Below are 18,539 nucleotides of genomic sequence, written 5' to 3' on the forward strand. Positions count from 1 at the left end.
TTGCTTCAGCCATGTGTTCTCATTCATATTCTCTGAACAATTCTCTGAAATCATACATTCTGCAAGGGTATGTAAACTTATGAGCACAACTGTAAGCACAGATTCCAGAGCATTGTGAACAGTGCAGATCCACTGTGGAAAATCCTCACTTAATTTCATCAACCTGAATGTTCTCCCACCCGCAATGACTTAAGTGTTTATTGTAAACAAACTGTGAACTATTACCATATTGATCACATGGCATGCAGCCATTTAATACATTTGGTGCACATACACATTGCCCCCCCCCCCCCACACACACACACGCACAAAAAAAAGTGGAAAGAAAAAGTTCACCCTCATTAGAAGATGGATGTATATTATGCCCATGTTTGCATGAGTTTTCTTAAAATATACAAGTTTTCTCCCAAAACATACAGACTGATTGCATTGGTTGCATTGCTATGAATTTGGCCTTAGGCTGTGTGTAATTGTAAGATTGTGAAGATTAGATTTTAAAAGCCAGAATGGGACAAGAACTGATATTCCAAAAATCTATCCGTGGCAGGATTACCTAGTCATTTATCACTTTGACACTTCCATACCAGAGACATGCTCAAAATAAGAGTCTAGGCACCCCCCCTCCCCCCAAAGTACCTTTGTTGGTTATGACCTGTGTGTACATATTAAACAACCAGACTTTGCTCATTTAGAATAGGGTAATTGTTATCTCACAACTCATTCTCCACATTCCTTTGTTACCTATTCCCAGCCAATATATCATCTTTGTGCCAGGTACCATTGTGAGCAGGTTACAGGGCCATATTAGCTAAACGAAGACTGCCTATCCGCATTCCAAGAAAGCACCTTCCAAATTCCAAGAACTGTAATTTGTTTGTGACCCTGCCATCACCAGAGCTCTAAATTCCTACACTATACGTTTAGAGACCAGGCTGCTGTAAAACAGAGCTATGTGAATGTTACTATATTTATACTGTTATTGCCCCCTGCTTGACTACCTGTGTTCTGGTTATTGGGTTACATCATACTTAGTGCCTGCAATAAGTACAGAAGGGCTCAATAAGAATTGTGGACCATTCCTTAATTCTGATGAAAGTTCTGCTCCACATTGCAGCTGCAGCTTTGAAGCTGCAGATTTCAATGTAAACTAAATGACTGAACACAGCTTTAAATCTGCAGCTTCTAATCCTGGACATCAAATATGCTCAGGGTACTGTACCTGTGAATACATCCTTAGGGTATTGGCACACATGCCTTATTTGCTGCTACATATTTTACTACCCTTTAAAGTCAGTGGGTAGCAAAATCAGCTGTGTGTGTGTGTGTAGGAAAATACGCAGCAGCAAAATATGGTACTTGTGACCCTACCCTTAAAGGGGTACTCCGACCCTAGACATCTTATCCCCTATCCAAAGTATAGGGGATAAGATGTCTGATCGTGGGGGTCCCCTGTGATCTCCCTGCTGCACCCGGCGTTCCTGTCGGGTGCAGCGCCAGAGGCTTGTGATGTCACGACCATGCCCCCTCAATGCAAGTCTACGGGAGTGGGCGTGACGTCTGTAGACGGCCATGATGTCATGAGCCTCCTCCCCGCATCTCTAGTCATCTGGCACAGAGCAAACTTTGCAGGCGGGACCCCCGCGATCAGACATCTTATCCCCTATCCTTTGGATAGGATGTCTAGGGGCGGAGTACCCCTTAAGGGGATTTCCAGGAGTTTAACCCCTTAACGACCACAGACGTAAATGTATGTCCTGGTTTGGCGGGACTTCCCGCACCAGGACGTACATTTACGTCCTGTGTATGACCGCAAGCATCGGAACAGTGCTAGCAGCAGCCGGGGACCCGCCCGTAATGGCCGACATCTGTGATCGCGCGGATGTCCGCCATTAACCCCTCAGATGCCGTGATCAATACAGATCACGGCATCTGTGGCAGTGCGGTACTTTGAATGGATGATCGGGTCGCCTGCATCGCTGCCGCGACGATCCGATCATCCAGCATGGCGGCCAGAGGTCCCCTCACCTGGCTCCGGACGTCTCCCGGGGGTCTTCTGCTCTGGTTTGAGATAGAGCAGACCAGAGCAGAAGATCACCGATAATACTGAGCAGTGCTGTGTCCTATACATAGCACTGCACAGTATTAGCAATCAAAGGATTGCTATAGATAGTCCCCTATGGGGACATAAAAAGTGTAAAAAAGAGTTGAAAATTTTGAAAATAAAAAGTAAAAAAAAGTGAAAAATCCCCTCCCCCCCAATAAAAATGAAAATTGTCAGTTTTTCCCATTTTACCCCCAAAAAGCGTACAGTTTTAATAAACATATTTGGTATCGCCGCATGCGTAAAGGTCTGAACTATCAAAATATAATGTTAGTGATCCCGTTCGGTGAATGGCGTAAGCGTAAAAAAAATTTAAGTCCAAAAATGCTGCTTTTTGGTCACATCTTATTCAAAAAAATTTATAAAAGATGATCTAAAAGTTTTATATATGCAAATGTGGTATCTAAAAAAAAGTACAGATGACGGTGCAAAAAATGAGCTCTCATACCGCCCTATATACGAAAAAGTTATAGGTGGTCAAAATAGGGCGATTTTAGATTACTGATTTTGTGCAAAAAGTTTTTGATTTTTTTTAAGCGAAAAAAATATATAAAAGTATCTAGCCATGGATATCATTTTAATCGTATTGACCCACAGAATAAAGAACATATAGAACAGTACAGTATGAAAACGAACCCCTACAAAATGTGCAAAATTTTGGTTTACATTTAAATTTCCTCCCTAAAAAATATTTTTTTTTTGGGTTCGCCGTACATTTTATGGTTAAATGAGAGGTTTAATTACAAAGTACAATTGGTCACTCAAAAACAAGCCCTTATATGGGTCTGTAGTTGGAAATATAAAAGAGTTATGGATTTTAGAAGGCGAGAAGGAAAAAACGCAAAAATAAAATTGGCCTGGTCCTTGAGGTGAAAATGGGCTTGGTCATTAAGGGGTTAAAGCATCAGGAAATTTGAACACCTGTTCAGTCCTTCTTCTTTTCATTGCCAACACTTCAGTAGTCCCTGCCAGCCATAGAAGCTTGCTGTAGCGACGTTAACAGCAGTGAGTTGCTGCCTTCTACGTTTTTGTGTTGTACATGTAAGAACCACCGCTAAGGGCAGTGATTGGCTGCAGCAGTCATGTGGATGTATGTGACGCCATCATTTCTCAAAGAAATGTGTTTGTGTAGTGGTGGTGGTCGGGGGGTTACCAGAGCATCAGTGCCTGAGCGGTGGGGGATTTAACGGGTTGGGTAGTGGTTATTTTATCACATTTCCTGCTGTTGAGCTAATCTTTTTAAACTGTGGGACAACCCCTTTTAAGATTTGTAGAGAAGTAACAATTTAATAAGCAAATGTTTAGCTTAGCTTCTAGCACACTGTGTTTCCACAGTGATACTCTGTAGAGGCAGACAGGAGGGAACATTATGTGCCCTTTTACCTTGAAAAATATTCTTGTGGATTTCTGTTCTCTCCCCTTTCTGTAGAATGTTTAATGCTTTATTATTACTGTTACAGCCAAGTGTAAAAAAAAAAAAAACTGTATTTTAGTGGGAAATTGTTTCTTCATGATCATAGTTTAGCAAAATTTGGTATGGAGCAATCTGAAAGTTTTATATATATTTAGGAAGAGAGTAAAAAAAAAAATAAAAAAAAATGTTTAAAAATAGTTTAATTAGATGAGGACCATAGCTGGCACGGTTTGATGTGTGTTTTAGGTATTTAGAAAAGGTTAACCAACAAAATGTAGGGACATAGGGGGAGATTTATCAAAACCTGTCCAGAGGAAAAGTTGCTGAGTTTAGCAACCAATCAGATCGCTTCTTTCATTTTTGAAAAGGCCTCTAAAAAATTAAAGAAGTGATCTGATTGGTTGCTATGGGCAACTGGGCAACTTTTCCTTTGGACAGGTTTTGATAAATCTCCCCCATATAGTTGTAGTTTAGGGCATGTTGTTTGCAGCTCCCCACTATAGTTTTTTTTTCTAAGTCTGTATTTATCATATTTATATTATCTGTTGTATCCGGAGACCCCATTATCATTATTATGCCAGAAAACAGAGAAGTGATGTTATATCTGATCATCCCTTGTATTCTATTACAGAGTAACCCTGGGCAACCTCCCCCTTCCTTAAAGAAGATGATCCAGATGGCAGGGGAGATTGCAGATGGGATGTCATATCTCAATGCAAATAAATTTGTTCATAGAGACCTAGCAGCCAGAAACTGCATGGTGTCCGAAGATTTCACAGTCAAAATCGGAGGTAAATCTGGATTACTCTATTATTTAAACACATGTTCTGCTAGACTAGGCCGGTTTACTTTTCGCATATGTGATTTGTATAGGACAATCTGATATAGATATAGATATATATATATATATATATATATATATATATATATATATATATATATATATATATACACATACACATACACATACACACACACACACACACACACACAGTGGTCCCTCAAGTTACAATATTAATTGGTTCCAGGACGACCATTGTATGTTGGGACCATTGTATGTTGGGACCATAACTCTATGGAAACCTGGTAATTGGTTCTGAAGCCATCAAAATGTCATCTAAAAATAGGAAAAGGTGGGGATTAAAGAAAAATAAGTAGATACTAATACAGATAAAGCAAATCCTTACATATAAAAGTAAGAAAGATCTGCTGGAAGCTGTAATCTCTGTTAATGTCAGTGTTTCCCGACCAGGGTGCCTTCAGCTGTTGCAAAACTACAACTCCCAGCATGCCTGGACAGCCGTTGGCTGTCCGGGCATGCTGGGAGTTGTAGTTTTGCAACATCTGGAGACACCCTGGTTGGGAAACAATACTTAATGTAGAGGACAGGAGCTTCGTCAGGGTCCTATACAGTACACATAGTGTACATAGTGTTGGTGTTCAAAGGAGCAGCTAACCCTGGCACAGGTAAGGAGTAGTACAGAACTCATAGTTCCTCCCTGTACTGTAGGGGGCGCTACCAGACAGACATTCAGTGCATGCACTTCAGTAATAGAGGTGATTTACCAGTAAAATGCCCATTCTGATTGGTCAGTTCCTCCAGTTGTGACACATTTCACAGATCTGGACTGTCTGTACATTGTATGTTGAAACTATTCTATGTTGAGGCCATTGTAAGTTGAGGGATCACTGTAAATATATATATATATATATATATATATATATATATATATATATGTATGTATATATATATATATATATATATATATATATATATATATATATATATAATTATAACTCTCCTTGGCATTCTGGGAAGAGGGAATATGCTGCTCACTCACACCACCTTTTCAGCAGCTTTTTTTTCTAAGCATCAATTTTTCACTCCAGTTATGGAGTTTTAGGCTATGTTCACAGGCTAATGGTCAGTAAATGGTCAGTTAATTTCTGCGGGGAATTTATTGTAGAACTTCCATGCTTAATTCCGTGCAGAAATTCTGCTGTGGGAACATAGCCTTAGAGTATCTTCAGTGCTGTTTCGGGGTTGTTGCCCCTTGTCAGTACAGAGCAATATATAAATCTTTTTCGCTCCCCCGCAGCCTCTGTTAGGGTACATTCACACGGGACCACATCCGCAGCGTATTTGACATCGCGAATGCGCTGCCGCTACCCTCCCTGCTGCTGCTGTAGCTCTGTGTTTCCGCTTGTGATTTCCAGATGGCAGTCACGAGCAGACACACAGAGCTACAGCCGCAGCAGCTTGATGTTCGCTGTACTGTAACGCTGTGTGTGCCAGCAGCGCGTCCACTGCAGATGCGTTCCCGTGGGAACGTACCCTTATTGTAGCGCACAGTCTCTGCTACACTTTGCTTCATGGAGTTGCAGACAATACGGCACGTTGCCAATCACTGGCTGCAGCTGTGTTGCTCCACTTTAGCCAGTGATTGGCGGAGCGGCAATATGACTTCATGTCTGCAGCACTGGGAAGCAAAATGCCATGACGACTGGCCGCCGAGATAATGTTGAGGCTTTTTTTATTTTATCAGACAACCTGGGTACATTTCTTTAAAGAAAGTAATAAAAAAAATTAATAACCCCTTTAGGTTCGTCAAACATAGATGAAATTGGTCTGGAACCAGAATTTTACCTCCCCTTAGGCTAGGTTCACATCTGCATTGGAGAGACTGTTAGGAACCTCTCTTGCAGATTCTGTGTTTAAAAAAAAAAAAATTCTGCGTGCGCTTTTTTTTTTTGTCCAGTTATAAGCAAGAAAAATAACACCCAATAGATGAAAACCTGATGGACTCAGTCAGTGTGGTCTCTTGGGATCCATGGGGCAGGGCTGTTTCCTTCATAGGATTAAGTGTGTGAGGCGATCGCCTCAGGTGCACTGCTGCATGGGGGTGCAGTGGCCAGGGCTGCATTGGCTCTGGCCGCTGCAGCTGCTTGCACAGGGAGTCCAGCACACATTACACTGAGACATTTATTCCCAACCGGGGTACCAGGACACTGGTGGGAAATATGGTGATACATTTTTTTTTCCTACCCAGGCCTACACACCTCTGGGTCACTGGCGTGCAGGCCGGGCGGGAGGGAAGTCTGTGTGCAGTGCAGGGACGGGTGATGCTGCAGCTCCAATCCTCCTGTATCCTCCTTCTCCTGGGGGGAGCTCTGGACTCTGGATTCTCTCTGGTCCCTCAGCAGAATGACGGAGACGGAGGGAAGGAGCAGGGGTGGTGCTGACAGAGGCCTACTCAGCTTTAGGTACTGAACCCCCTTCCCTCTGTCACCCCTCTACATCCCTCTGCCACCCCGCTACACCCCTCTGTCACCTCTGTACACCTCTCTATACCCCTTTGTCACCCGTCATACCTTTACACCCCTGTTACCCCTGCACACCACTGTCACCCATGTACACCCCTGTCATCCATGTACACCCCTATATCACATCTCTTCACCCCTCTGACACTCCTGTACACCCCCCTGACACCCGTGTGCACCCTATCTGTTACCTCTCTGTCACCCATGTACACCCCATTGTCATTTCTCTACACCTATTCACCCCTGTACTCCTCTAAACCTGTAAAAGGGGTGAAACCGGGGCCAATCTACCTACCTACCTAAAGGGGGTCCTACATATAGCCAACATTATTCGGTAAGGCTCAATTTTCTGTTCTCGCTTCAGGATCAAAAAGAGCTAGCTACACCTCTGCCATTGGGGTCCTTTAGCAGCAGACCGACCTGCCTTCCAGCTCTGTTTACAGCTCATGAATGCAAGTTGCGACATAGACCCCGAATGAAGCCTCCGACACACATGTGAACCTAGCATTAGTTTCCTCCTGCCTCTGCTTTTTTGTTGTGGTTATTCATTTTAGCCATCTTTTTTGTTTTTCTATCCAGACTTTGGAATGACCCGAGACATTTATGAGACCGATTATTATAGAAAGGGAGGAAAAGGTCTCCTTCCAGTGCGCTGGATGTCCCCAGAATCTCTTAAGGATGGGGTCTTCACCACCAACTCTGATGTCTGGTAAGTATTATCAAATTCATTCCTGGTAACTGTGGATAAAGAAAAACCGTGAAATTGTTTAAAACGAATAAATAAAATCAGAACTAACAACAATAACACAATGGAAACAATGTTTGTAACCTTACTTCTTCCTCTCTCTTCCATCCCTGTAGGTCATTTGGTGTAGTGTTATGGGAGATAGCTACACTGGCTGAGCAGCCATACCATGGCATGTCCAATGAGCAGGTTCTCCGATTTGTTATGGAAGGAGGTCTTCTGGAGAAGCCAGACAACTGTCCAGATATGCTGTATGTCACCGCTGCTTTATCTTTATTTCCAGGTGTTAGGATTTCCTGAAGGGACAGCATTCCATGATCAGTATATATTTATAGTGTGTGTAGATTTGCAAGGAATATTTTCTGAGCCACAAAATTACGTGACTTCACTGCTTACATAACCAGTATCTAAACATAAATGAAAAGTGCATCCCAATATTTCAGGACATCCCAAGGCCTGGCCATGTTTTTTTATTTTTTTTATAATCTTATGTATAGAATGAAGTGTTTCTTTATGCTTTTTTCCCCCTTAGGGTATGTTCAGACTACGGATTTGTAGCTGAATCTCCGCTCATGGAGTACTTTGCTGGGAAATATATATATATATATATATATATATATTATATATATATATATATTATATATTATATATATATATATATATATATATATATATATATATATATATATATATAATATATATATATAATTTTTTTTTTTTTTTTTTTTTTTTTTTTAAATCAACTGGGACCAGAAAGTTAAACATATTTGTAAATTACTTCTGTTTAAAAATCCTTCCAGTACTTATTTTACATACCGGTAGTTACATAGTTATGTTCTTTTCTTTTTGAATTTCCTTTCTGTCTGACCACAGTGCTCTCTGCTGACACCTCTGTCAATTTTAAGAACTCTCCAGATCAGGAGCAAATCCCCATAGCAAACCTCTCCTGCTCTGGACAGCTCCTGAAATGGACAGAGGTGTCAGCAGAGAGCACTGTGGTCAGACAGAAAGGAAATTCAAAAAGAAAATAACTTCCTCTGTGGTAAACAGCAGCTGATAAGTACCGGAAGGGTTAAGATTTTTAAATAGAAGTGATTTACATTTCTGTTTAACTTTCTGGCACCAGTTGATTTAAAAAATGTTTTCCAGAGGAGTACCCCTTTAAGTAAGTTACAGTTCTGGCTATGTGGGTAAGGTACAAACAAATCTCACTTACTTGCTGTGGAATTCTTCCACTCAGAAATTTTCCTGTGATTTGGATTTTAAAATCTGATGTTGCATCTTAAACTGTATTTGCGTTTTAGCTATATGGCACAAATATATGGTTTACCTCGGTTTCTTTCTGAATCAATGCAGTAAGTGAACTCTAGCCATTATTGAGATCCTAATCTTTGCAGACTCTAAATGAATGCTTCAGCTTCCATCCTCCCTTCTACTGACAGGGCATTTTCTTTTTGTATGAGCTCCAGTGATCACTCACTATCAGACACTGTGTGAGCTGCCTGCAAAACATGTTTATTTGTTTTCGTGCTCACTGCGATTGAAAGATGAGTATCATGGGACGCTTGTGAAGAGGCCAGAGAAGGGGGAAGCCTTTATACCTTGGCCTTTCCGGGATGTTCATAATAACGTTACTTTTTTCTGTGGTAAGGAACATCACTTAGTCTTTTATCTGAACAGTTCTTTATCATGAATCTGAGATTTATTATTAATCACAGTTTGTTGCTGTCAAGTTGGCAACAACTATTCACAAATATTCTACCAGAGGACCTGGTTGTAACAAGATTCTGCTCCTTTTTCATTGTTAATGTTATTGATGCTTAGTCTGGATTCACACAGACCTGATATGGGGGCATGTCTACATCCTTATTATGTTCAAGCATGCACATTTATAGGAGTATCAGGACTTACGGTTGAACAAACTATTGTAGGTCTGTAGCCACCAATAGTGCTCCTCGCTTATAAGCGAAATTAAAGTTGAGTTCTGTAGCAACTGTATCTGCATCACAGAAATTCAGGATATAATATAGCTGCTTCTAGTTTTCCAAACATGTCCTCACTGCATTAAAGTCTTAGGCTGCTTTCACACTATAAAATTCATCCGTTAAAAGATCCGTTATAAACGTCCGTTAGAAAAGCTTTAAAAACATGTTAAACGTCCATTACAAAATCCCTATCAACTCTATGGGATTTTTTGATAATCCTTTATGGCCCATTATGGCCCGTCATGAATAACGGACGTTAATTGTGACTCAAGAAAAAAACGGCACATGCACTAATTTTTCTTCCGTCACTAGAAACGGGTAAATTAATGGCTGTTATTTTTAACATTGAAGTCTACGGCATCCGTTTGCACCCGGTTTATAATATCTGTTATTACTTTTGAGCATGCTCAGAAGAGGTGACATCAGCAGACTCCTGCAGTTCTGAGGGACTACTACTACTCCCATCATGGAACAGACTTGTTTCCATGATGAGAGTAGTAATTCCGCGGCTGCAGGAGTCTGCCGGTGGCTGGGGAGGCAACATTAGTGTTTGTACTACAACCCCAGACTCTGTTCCATGATGGGGGTTGTAGTACAGGGGCTGAGGGATTGATCGCACCGGGTCTCACTTCTGAGACACAATGCGATTAGAAGTTATTAAACAGGGGAGCGGGCGGCATGCTGAGCTCCCCTGCGATGTAGGATGTATTGACTGTACTTTAATGAAAAAATTCCCTGCCGGGAGCCCTGAATGGCGGGTACTGAGGAGCCATTCAGGGCTCCCAGCGGGGTTTTCAAATAGAAGCGCTTCGGTGGGGAAAGATATATAGAATTCCTGAGGGGGTATATATCTGGCCCCCACAGCACTTCTATATATCTTGCCACCCTGCAGCGCATTTATATATGTCCCCCCCTGCAGCATATTTATTTATATTCCCCCCGCAGCGCATATATATATATATATATATATATATATATATATATATATATTGTCCCCCACAAAGCTTTTATATATTGTACCCTACGGCGCATTTATATATTGCTGTAGAATACTTTTCAATCATATCACTGCCAAGGCATTTGATTATAGAAGTGCTGTGGGGGCCAGACATATGGATATATGTCTGACCCCTGCAGCGCATCTATATACAGATGCCGCTGCAGTCCTATGAATGACAAGTATTCTTTCAGCAGTGCATCGCCCCAGCCAGATGCGCTGCTGTGGAATACTTTTCCTTCATAGCGCTGCCAGGGGCTTATGATAGCGCTGCAGGGAGAACATATAAATGCGCTGCGGGGGGGACGACAATATATAAATGCGCTCTGGGGGACAATATATAAATGCACTGCGGGGGACAATATATGCGCTGCAGGGGAAACATATATAAATGCGCTGCGGGGGGAACATATATAGAAGCGCTGTGGGGGCCAGATATATACCCCCCCCCCCCCCCCCCCAGCGATTCTATATATCTCACCCCACCGCAGCGCTTTTATTTAAAAACCCCGCCGGTCATTCAGGGCTCCCGGCAAGGAATTTAAAAATGAAAGTACAGTAAATACATCGTACATCGCTCCCCTGTTTAATAACTTCTAATCGCATCGGGTCTCAGAGGTGAGACCCAGTGCGATCAATCCCTCAGCCACTGTACTACAAACCCCATCATGGAACAGAGTCTGTTCCATGATAGGGGTTGTAGTACAAACACTAATGTAGCCTCCCCAGCCACCAGCAGACTCCCGCAGCCGTGGAACTACTACTACCATCATGGATAGAAGTCTATTCCATAATGGGAGTAGTAGTAGTCCCAGCTGTGGGAGTCTGTAGGCAGACGTGTTAAAACGGCCATACATGAGGGATGCTATAACCGGTCTTAACGGATGAATATTTATTCAGCCATTAGCACCCGTTATTATACATCCGTTTTTACATGGAAAATGGATGTTTAATAACGTATGAATGCTCATAGTGTGAAAGAAGCCTTAGTTTTCTTGGCAACTGTCTCCATTTACACAGACTGCAAAGGGCCCCCTTGCAAAAACTTTCACCTCTATTTTTGATGAGGCGATAGAACACCTTCTGTCATGGCTCCCATTGGTGTGGTGGTCATCAGTAATTATAACCACAGTTATTTACCATGTAAGGCTGCATTCAAACCACAATTTGGGCAAACGACAGCTGGATTCAGCGGGAGAAATAAAAATATAATAAAAAAAAGAGGGCTGCCATGTCCCCGCCATACCCCATTCATTTCAGTGTGCTGGACCGAGTCAGCTAGTGATTTTTTAATTGTATCAGTTTTTTTTTTTGCCAGACTGAGACTGTAGCAGACCACAAATTTCAGTCTGGCAACAAAAATTGATACTGTCCAAGAATGAGCCAACCAGAGTCGCAAGCTGACTCCGTCCTGTTCATTGACATGAATGGGGTCCGGTGGGGATACGGCAACAACCGTTTTTTTAATTCTTTGAGATCCGGCTGCCGTATGCCGAAATTGTGGTGTGAATTCACCCTAATAGATGTTAGAAAGCTCTGTTTGTTATATGTTGACGGGGTCACAGTGGAGTTGACAGTATGGTACGTCTGCCCTTGTTGCTAACATTGCTGTTGAACCTCATACAGTGTGACTATTTGGAGGGCAGTTCTCATGGTTGACTGTATATACCACATGTGCAGTCGCTCTTTATTTCACCTCCCATGTACAAGCTTTTTCGCTTTTGCTTTCTTTGTAAACATAGCAGAGGTTGAGAGAATGGGGTTCTGGTGTGCTTGTGAGCACATGATTCCTTTCTTCTATGCACGAGGCAGCTCCTCCTTGAGATTCAGTAAACAAGGTATTAAATACATAGGGGAGGGGAAGAGGGGGATTAAAAAGCCTTCCATTTATGGCAAGAGCTGGAAGCATGGTCAGTTCGGAATGGCTCAGGGAGCGTCAAGTGACAGGGCTCTGTGTGCACCTCAGACGTCTGGCTTCTCAACTCAGACCTGATTCCCCAGAAGGGACCCCCACGTGAAGGGGCCAGAAGGGTACAGGAGAGATCTTGTGTTTAAGAGAAATTATTACAGGAAAAGGCATCCTTAATGGGAATAGACTGTACCTAATACATCTGGACTTTTATTTTGGATAACATTCTATTTTGCAGTGCCCTACAGCCAGATTTTAAATCTGAACATGTGCTGTATTGATAAGTATTATATACACATTTTATGTACTTGTTCTATTACGATATCTGATCCTATTTGTCATGTAGTTTACGTGATACAGTGAACAGTACCACATTTTAGTTAGTCTGCATGCATCAGAAAATGAAACTGTGGATAACTTTTTTGTAGTTTTTGTTTTGGCTCTGTTGACACAAGTAGTTTATGCTGCAGTTTTTGCCAAACATAGGAGTGGATACAAGAGAGGTGTCTTATTTAATTTTTTTTATAATAAATGGATCACAAAGAGTTTACCTGTTGGAATCCCTAGTGTTCACCTGTTAAGTGTAGTCTAGAGAGAGGGAGGAAGGCGCCTCATGTGCAAGATCAGCATATCTTGTTAGTTGGGGTGGGGGACGGTAATTCCCAAGCCGCTTACCAAAGTTGGTTGTGCACCCACACACAACAAGGTAAAATGCAGAATAAATGTAAATGAAGGTCCACTGCAGCCCTCCTGGGTAGAAGTAAAATCAAAACAGAATGACCATGAATTCAGGAGTTCGTCCGGCGCAGAGAGGAACCATCAGGAAGCCAAATAAAATCAATGGATTTATTAAATGCAACGCGTTTCGCTGCGCATGCGCAGCTTCATCAGGCAGTGATCATTGATGCCTGATGAAGCTGCGCATGCGCAGCGAAACACGTTGCATTTAATAAATCCATTGATTTTATTTGGCTTCCTGATGGTTCCTCTCTGCGCCGGACGAACTCCTGAATTCATGGTCATTCTGTTCTGTTAAGTGTGTAGGGAAGCTTATCAGTAATTGTTCAATAGCCCTGCACTTCCACCACAGAAATAAATCATGTAAGGTATAACCCAGTGAGCCATCTGTCTAATACAGGAATGGTCCTCTGGAGCGAGAGATGCACTTCCAGCCGTTCTCTACAAGGGCCAAAATATGAGGACCTTGAAGAAGGGGACCCTACTTACAAACATCCAATGTTATACACCCTACTAGGGAACATTGAGATAATAAACTAGACAACACCTTTAAAGGAGCACTTAACCTAGAAATTAATTATACATGTAAATGGGAAATAAACTTGCCTCCTTTGGTTTTCGGCCTGCATGATTTTGTAGGTTTCTTAAATAGTCTTGCAGGGAACAATTCTGCTTTTCGATCCCTGCTGTTTTACGTTTTGCCTGGTGAACAACTGCAGGTGGGACCTAATAATTGAACATAAAATTTGTCTTAATGCAGAGGGGGAGGATCCTGCTGCAGCACATTTTTATTTATTTAGCCAGACACAGGAAAGTTAGGGAGACATAAATGGCTGATCATGGAGTCTTTTTTGCAATACAAAACCGGAAAAAAAATTGTGCATTCTTTTGATTGGTCCTTTTCATCTAATTTACATGTTTTTTGCTTGTTTTTTCTTGTTTTTTTCTACTAGGTTTGAGTTGATGCGCATGTGCTGGCAATACAACCCTAAAATGAGGCCCTCATTTCTGGAAATAATCAGCAGCATTAAAGACGAGCTTGATCCAGCATTTAGAGAGGTGTCATTTTTTTATAGTGAAGAGAACAAACCTCCAGATACAGAGGAGCTGGACCTAGAGGCAGAGAACATGGAGAGCATTCCATTGGATCCATCATGTACCTTGCAGACATCAGAGCATCTCGTGGGACACAAGGCTGAGAATGGCCCAGGTGTAGTTGTCTTAAGGGCAAGCTTTGATGAGAGGCAACCATACGCACACATGAATGGGGGGCGCAAGAACGAGAGAGCACTACCTCTCCCCCAGTCCTCAGCCTGCTGATCAAGGCTGGAGGTCTGACGAACACTTGTAGAAGTAAAGCCCCTCATGTGCATCTAAGACTTAACATGCAGGAGGCTTCCTCCGTATCTGTGCAAACACTAATCCACTTTCACTTTTGGTTGGGCTTTAGCTGCCTACCGAGTTGGCACTGGAGGACATGGTACGTCAGGCCAGTGCCCCCCCTCTGACTGTGTGTCACGGTAAGCCTGTACCTGCTCTCACACAACAAGGATGAAAGCACTTCTTTCTCGTCAAGTTTTGGGCCAGAGCAAAGCAAAAAAAAAAAAAACTACTTTTTACCTTTGGCCCATTCTGCGAAAGACTAGTAATGTTAAAGCATTAAAGCATAATGCAACCCAGAAATTTATTTAATTCTGACAGTCTTTGCCAAATAGATTTTTTGTTTTTGTTTTTTTGTTACAGCATGGACAGTGCAGATGTATGAAGTCCTTTTTCATATCACAAACCCATGCACACTTTAATACTTTTTTTGTCTATTGGGGAACTTGCTATCTAAATTAAGCATTAAGTTTTTCTTAAGTTTTTTTTTATTTTTATTTTTTTTTTATGTTTTTGCTTGTATTGAGGTGGGAAGTGGAATAATCCTGTAAATATATACATATGTGTAAAGTAATACATTCTGGAGAAAACTGGCAAAATATCACAACATGTCACAAGGAAATGCAGACAGGGGTTTATGGCAAAGTGCAAAACGTTACTTTTCAGGGTATTATGTTGGATACAGCACGGAAAATGTTTGTTTGCAAGAAGTACCGTGTATTCAGGTAAACAGATTTTTAGGCAAGAAATGTTTGAGGGTCCTGTTTGTGATAGAAACGTTCTAGAATATGAGACTTACCTGCAAACCCTAGCATTCTCCACATCTCTAAACTTACTTTCTGGCACCTCATACATAATTATTTTATTTTTATTTTTTGGGTGGGGTTTTCTTTCTTGCGACAACTTTATAGAAGGTCCTTACAGTTCAATGTGAGGTCATAGCGTCATTTACATACACATTTTGTGTCCCTTTTATAACTTTTTTATGGTTCAGATATTCATCTATGTCTGTACAGAAAAAGGCTGCTATTTTTTCTTTATCTTTTGTGTATTTAATCTATGATAGAAAAAAAAAAAAAACTAAAAAAAAAAATGCACCTTCAGGTCTACTCTTCCATCTCTTCATGTTCCTATCAAGCCGCTTCTCTTTTCACAGGGCACACCCATACACACTTTGCTAGAAACTTCCATTTACTGGGATGGGAGACTTTTTGGATTATTGCATTATTCTACGCCACTTCAACACAATAATGCCCTCACATTGTGCACCTCCCACAAAAGAACTTGTAGTATTATCCATTTGTTTGTTTAATGCCTTTTTGTGTGTATGTTTTTTCCTTTTATTATCATTATTATTATTAGACTGTTTCCTACACATGTTTAACTAAGTGTCTAGGGAAAGGTGGAGGGGCAGAGAAAAGTGTCTTATGATACAGTGTATAACTAACTTTTGTCCTTTATCTCCTCACACAGCGACCATTCTGTCATAATGCAATGCGTCAAACAAAAACTCAGGTTTAAAAAAAAACAAACAAAAACATCATACAGTTTAATCTTTACAAAATTCTCTGTTTTGTCCCTGTACTTCCAGTTGTCAGTGGCAGAACACTGGCTGCTACCTACAGGGCCGCTCACATATTTCCAGATCTGTTGTCTGTATGTGTATGTTGTCTATTTGTGTGGATTGTTAGATACAGCTCCATGCTTTAAGTCTCTGCTTGTATCTTGGGAGCTACTTTTCATGGAAAAACTCTTCAGTCCCAAGGATGAACTGTATCCGATACACAGACCAAATTTGTTTTTTAACTAAATTGATTCCATTCTACTTGTCACTGACTTTAAGTGCAGTAAGCCCACCTTGTGGTGCCTTATTGTATCTACAGGCATAATATAAACACAGGCAATGCATATAAAAAGATGTCTGGGCGTACAGGGCTCTGTCTTAGCTGTGATATATTATCCAATATATTCGCACTGGGGCTGGATACATTTTATAGTTGTCAATTGACAGTATTGATTTTCCAAATACTCCCTTACCATGCGGTAACTTTGCACCATGCACTAACTTTGTCTGTAGCTGTATAGACGAAGCCTTTACTTAAATAGTATCAGTGCACCAAAGAAGTCAGTCTGAACAATGAGTGCAATTGTTTTTCTGCTGCATTGCACCATGACCTATCCTGTTGTTTAGCACTACACATGAATGGTATGCTGCCATCATTTGTGCAGTTGAAGAAAAAAAACATGCATATTTGTTTTTCTTCCAGAATATTTCAACAAATGAGATGTTGGATACATTTCATTTTAGTTTAGTTAAATGCAATGTGATGGCTTCAACTGAAGATACTGAATGCAGTTATATAATGTTAGTTCATTCAATGGGCTCTTATGAGACCTAAATTAAGCAGAATACGATACTTCTATTAACTCCTAATCCATTGCATGTCTGTGCGCATATATATATATATATATATATATATATATATATAAAATAAGATATAGTACATTTGTGAGTTACACGGAGGCTTGCTTTACAGCCTTATTCATTTGCATTGCCACTTGCTGCGCTTAAAGACTTGACCTTAGTCCACATTTAGACCAAAATACCAATCTTTCAATAATAACATGATCTAGGGTGCCAAAAATGTGCTGTACCCATAGGAAGTAATCTGATATTGACACTGTGTGATCTAGAACCTTTGAAGCACTTAAAGGGTTATTCCAGTAACTAGAGATGAGCGAACTTACAGTATATTTGATTCATCACGAACTCGGCTCGGCGGTTGCTGACTTTTCCTGCATAAATTAGTTCAGCTTTCCAGTGCTCCGGTGGGCTGGAAAAGGTGGATACAGTCCTAGGAAAGAGTCTCCTAGGACTGTATCCATCTTTTCCAGCCCACGGGAGCACCTGAAAGCTGAACTAATTCATGCAGGAAAAGTCAGCAACCGCCGAGCCGAGAAGTTCGTGACAAATCGAATTTACTGTAAGTTCGCTCATCTCTACCCATAACACAAAGTTCATAGCCTATTGGTAGGGTGTGCAATCACTTTCTGGATAGTGGGGATCGACTGCGGGACCCCGAGTCATCCTTCCAAGTGGATGCAGAACTATGTAGCCCTTAAAATTGCAGGATCACGAAGTCTGGTAGTGGAAGCCTCCCATCGATCAGAAAGTGATGAAAAATAAGTAATTTACTGCGTCTTGACTCTTCTCATAAGCAGATGTGCGTTACCTAAATTTAGGAAGGTGACTGGTGCGGGACATAGCATATAATAGTCTGGAAGCAGTAAAAACACCATCCTGGTTAAGCACATCGGAAAACTAAAGGTGTTTATCTTTAGTCTTAAACTTAGGGGTACTGTGGCTAAAATGATAGGGAATATTATAAGCAATCCCTTTATATTGGCTGCTGCAGGATTAAAAAACAATTCCTCTTTCTTGCAAAAAGTAGCACTCCTGCCCATTAGTTGTGTCTGGAATTGCAGCTTGGCTCCATTTAAAGGGGTACTCCGCTGCTGGGAGCTTGTGATGTCATAGCCCCGCCCCCTCAATGCAAGTCTATGGGAGGGGGCGTGACGGCTGTCACGCCCCCTCCCATAGACTTGCATTGACGGGGCAGGTTGTGATATCATGAGGGGGTGGGGCTATGATGTCACGAGCTCCCAGCGCTGGCTCCAGCGTTTGGAACAGTTGGTTCCAAACGCTGAGCAGTGTAGTACCCCTTTAATTAATGTGACTAAGCTGCACTACTACACACAAGGAGTATTTTTCTAATCCCTTTCAACCCTTTTAAGAGCTATTCTCTCAGATTTGCCAGATTACTCACACAGTAGAGTACATAAGCAGTGGCCTTATGTTCTGTTGACTGTCTATAGCTTGCGGATGGGCCCTTAGGGAATACACTAATAAAGAATAAAGAATTCACTATGGCTGTTCCTCTACCATTTG

The 18,539-nt window shown here is 41.4% G+C and overlaps 1 protein-coding gene across 3 annotated transcripts in view; it reads left to right on the forward strand.

Annotated features, from left to right (window-relative positions):
• The window catches only part of IGF1R (insulin like growth factor 1 receptor), a 205,326-nt gene extending 187,961 nt beyond the window's left edge, over window positions 1-17,365 (forward strand). For all 3 annotated transcript variants that reach the window (XM_056571842.1, XM_056571843.1, XM_056571845.1), the window contains 4 exons: window positions 4,147-4,306; window positions 7,416-7,545; window positions 7,698-7,832; window positions 14,164-17,365. In XM_056571842.1, coding sequence (XP_056427817.1) covers window positions 4,147-4,306; window positions 7,416-7,545; window positions 7,698-7,832; window positions 14,164-14,530 — 792 coding nt within the window. In that variant the 3' untranslated portion in view covers window positions 14,531-17,365. The remainder of the gene's footprint in view (window positions 1-4,146; window positions 4,307-7,415; window positions 7,546-7,697; window positions 7,833-14,163) is intronic.
• The last annotated feature ends 1,174 nt before the right edge of the window (window positions 17,366-18,539 follow it).

This window comes from Hyla sarda, chromosome 4 (assembly GCF_029499605.1).
Source record: "Hyla sarda isolate aHylSar1 chromosome 4, aHylSar1.hap1, whole genome shotgun sequence".
Classification (NCBI taxonomy): Eukaryota; Metazoa; Chordata; class Amphibia; order Anura; family Hylidae; genus Hyla; species Hyla sarda.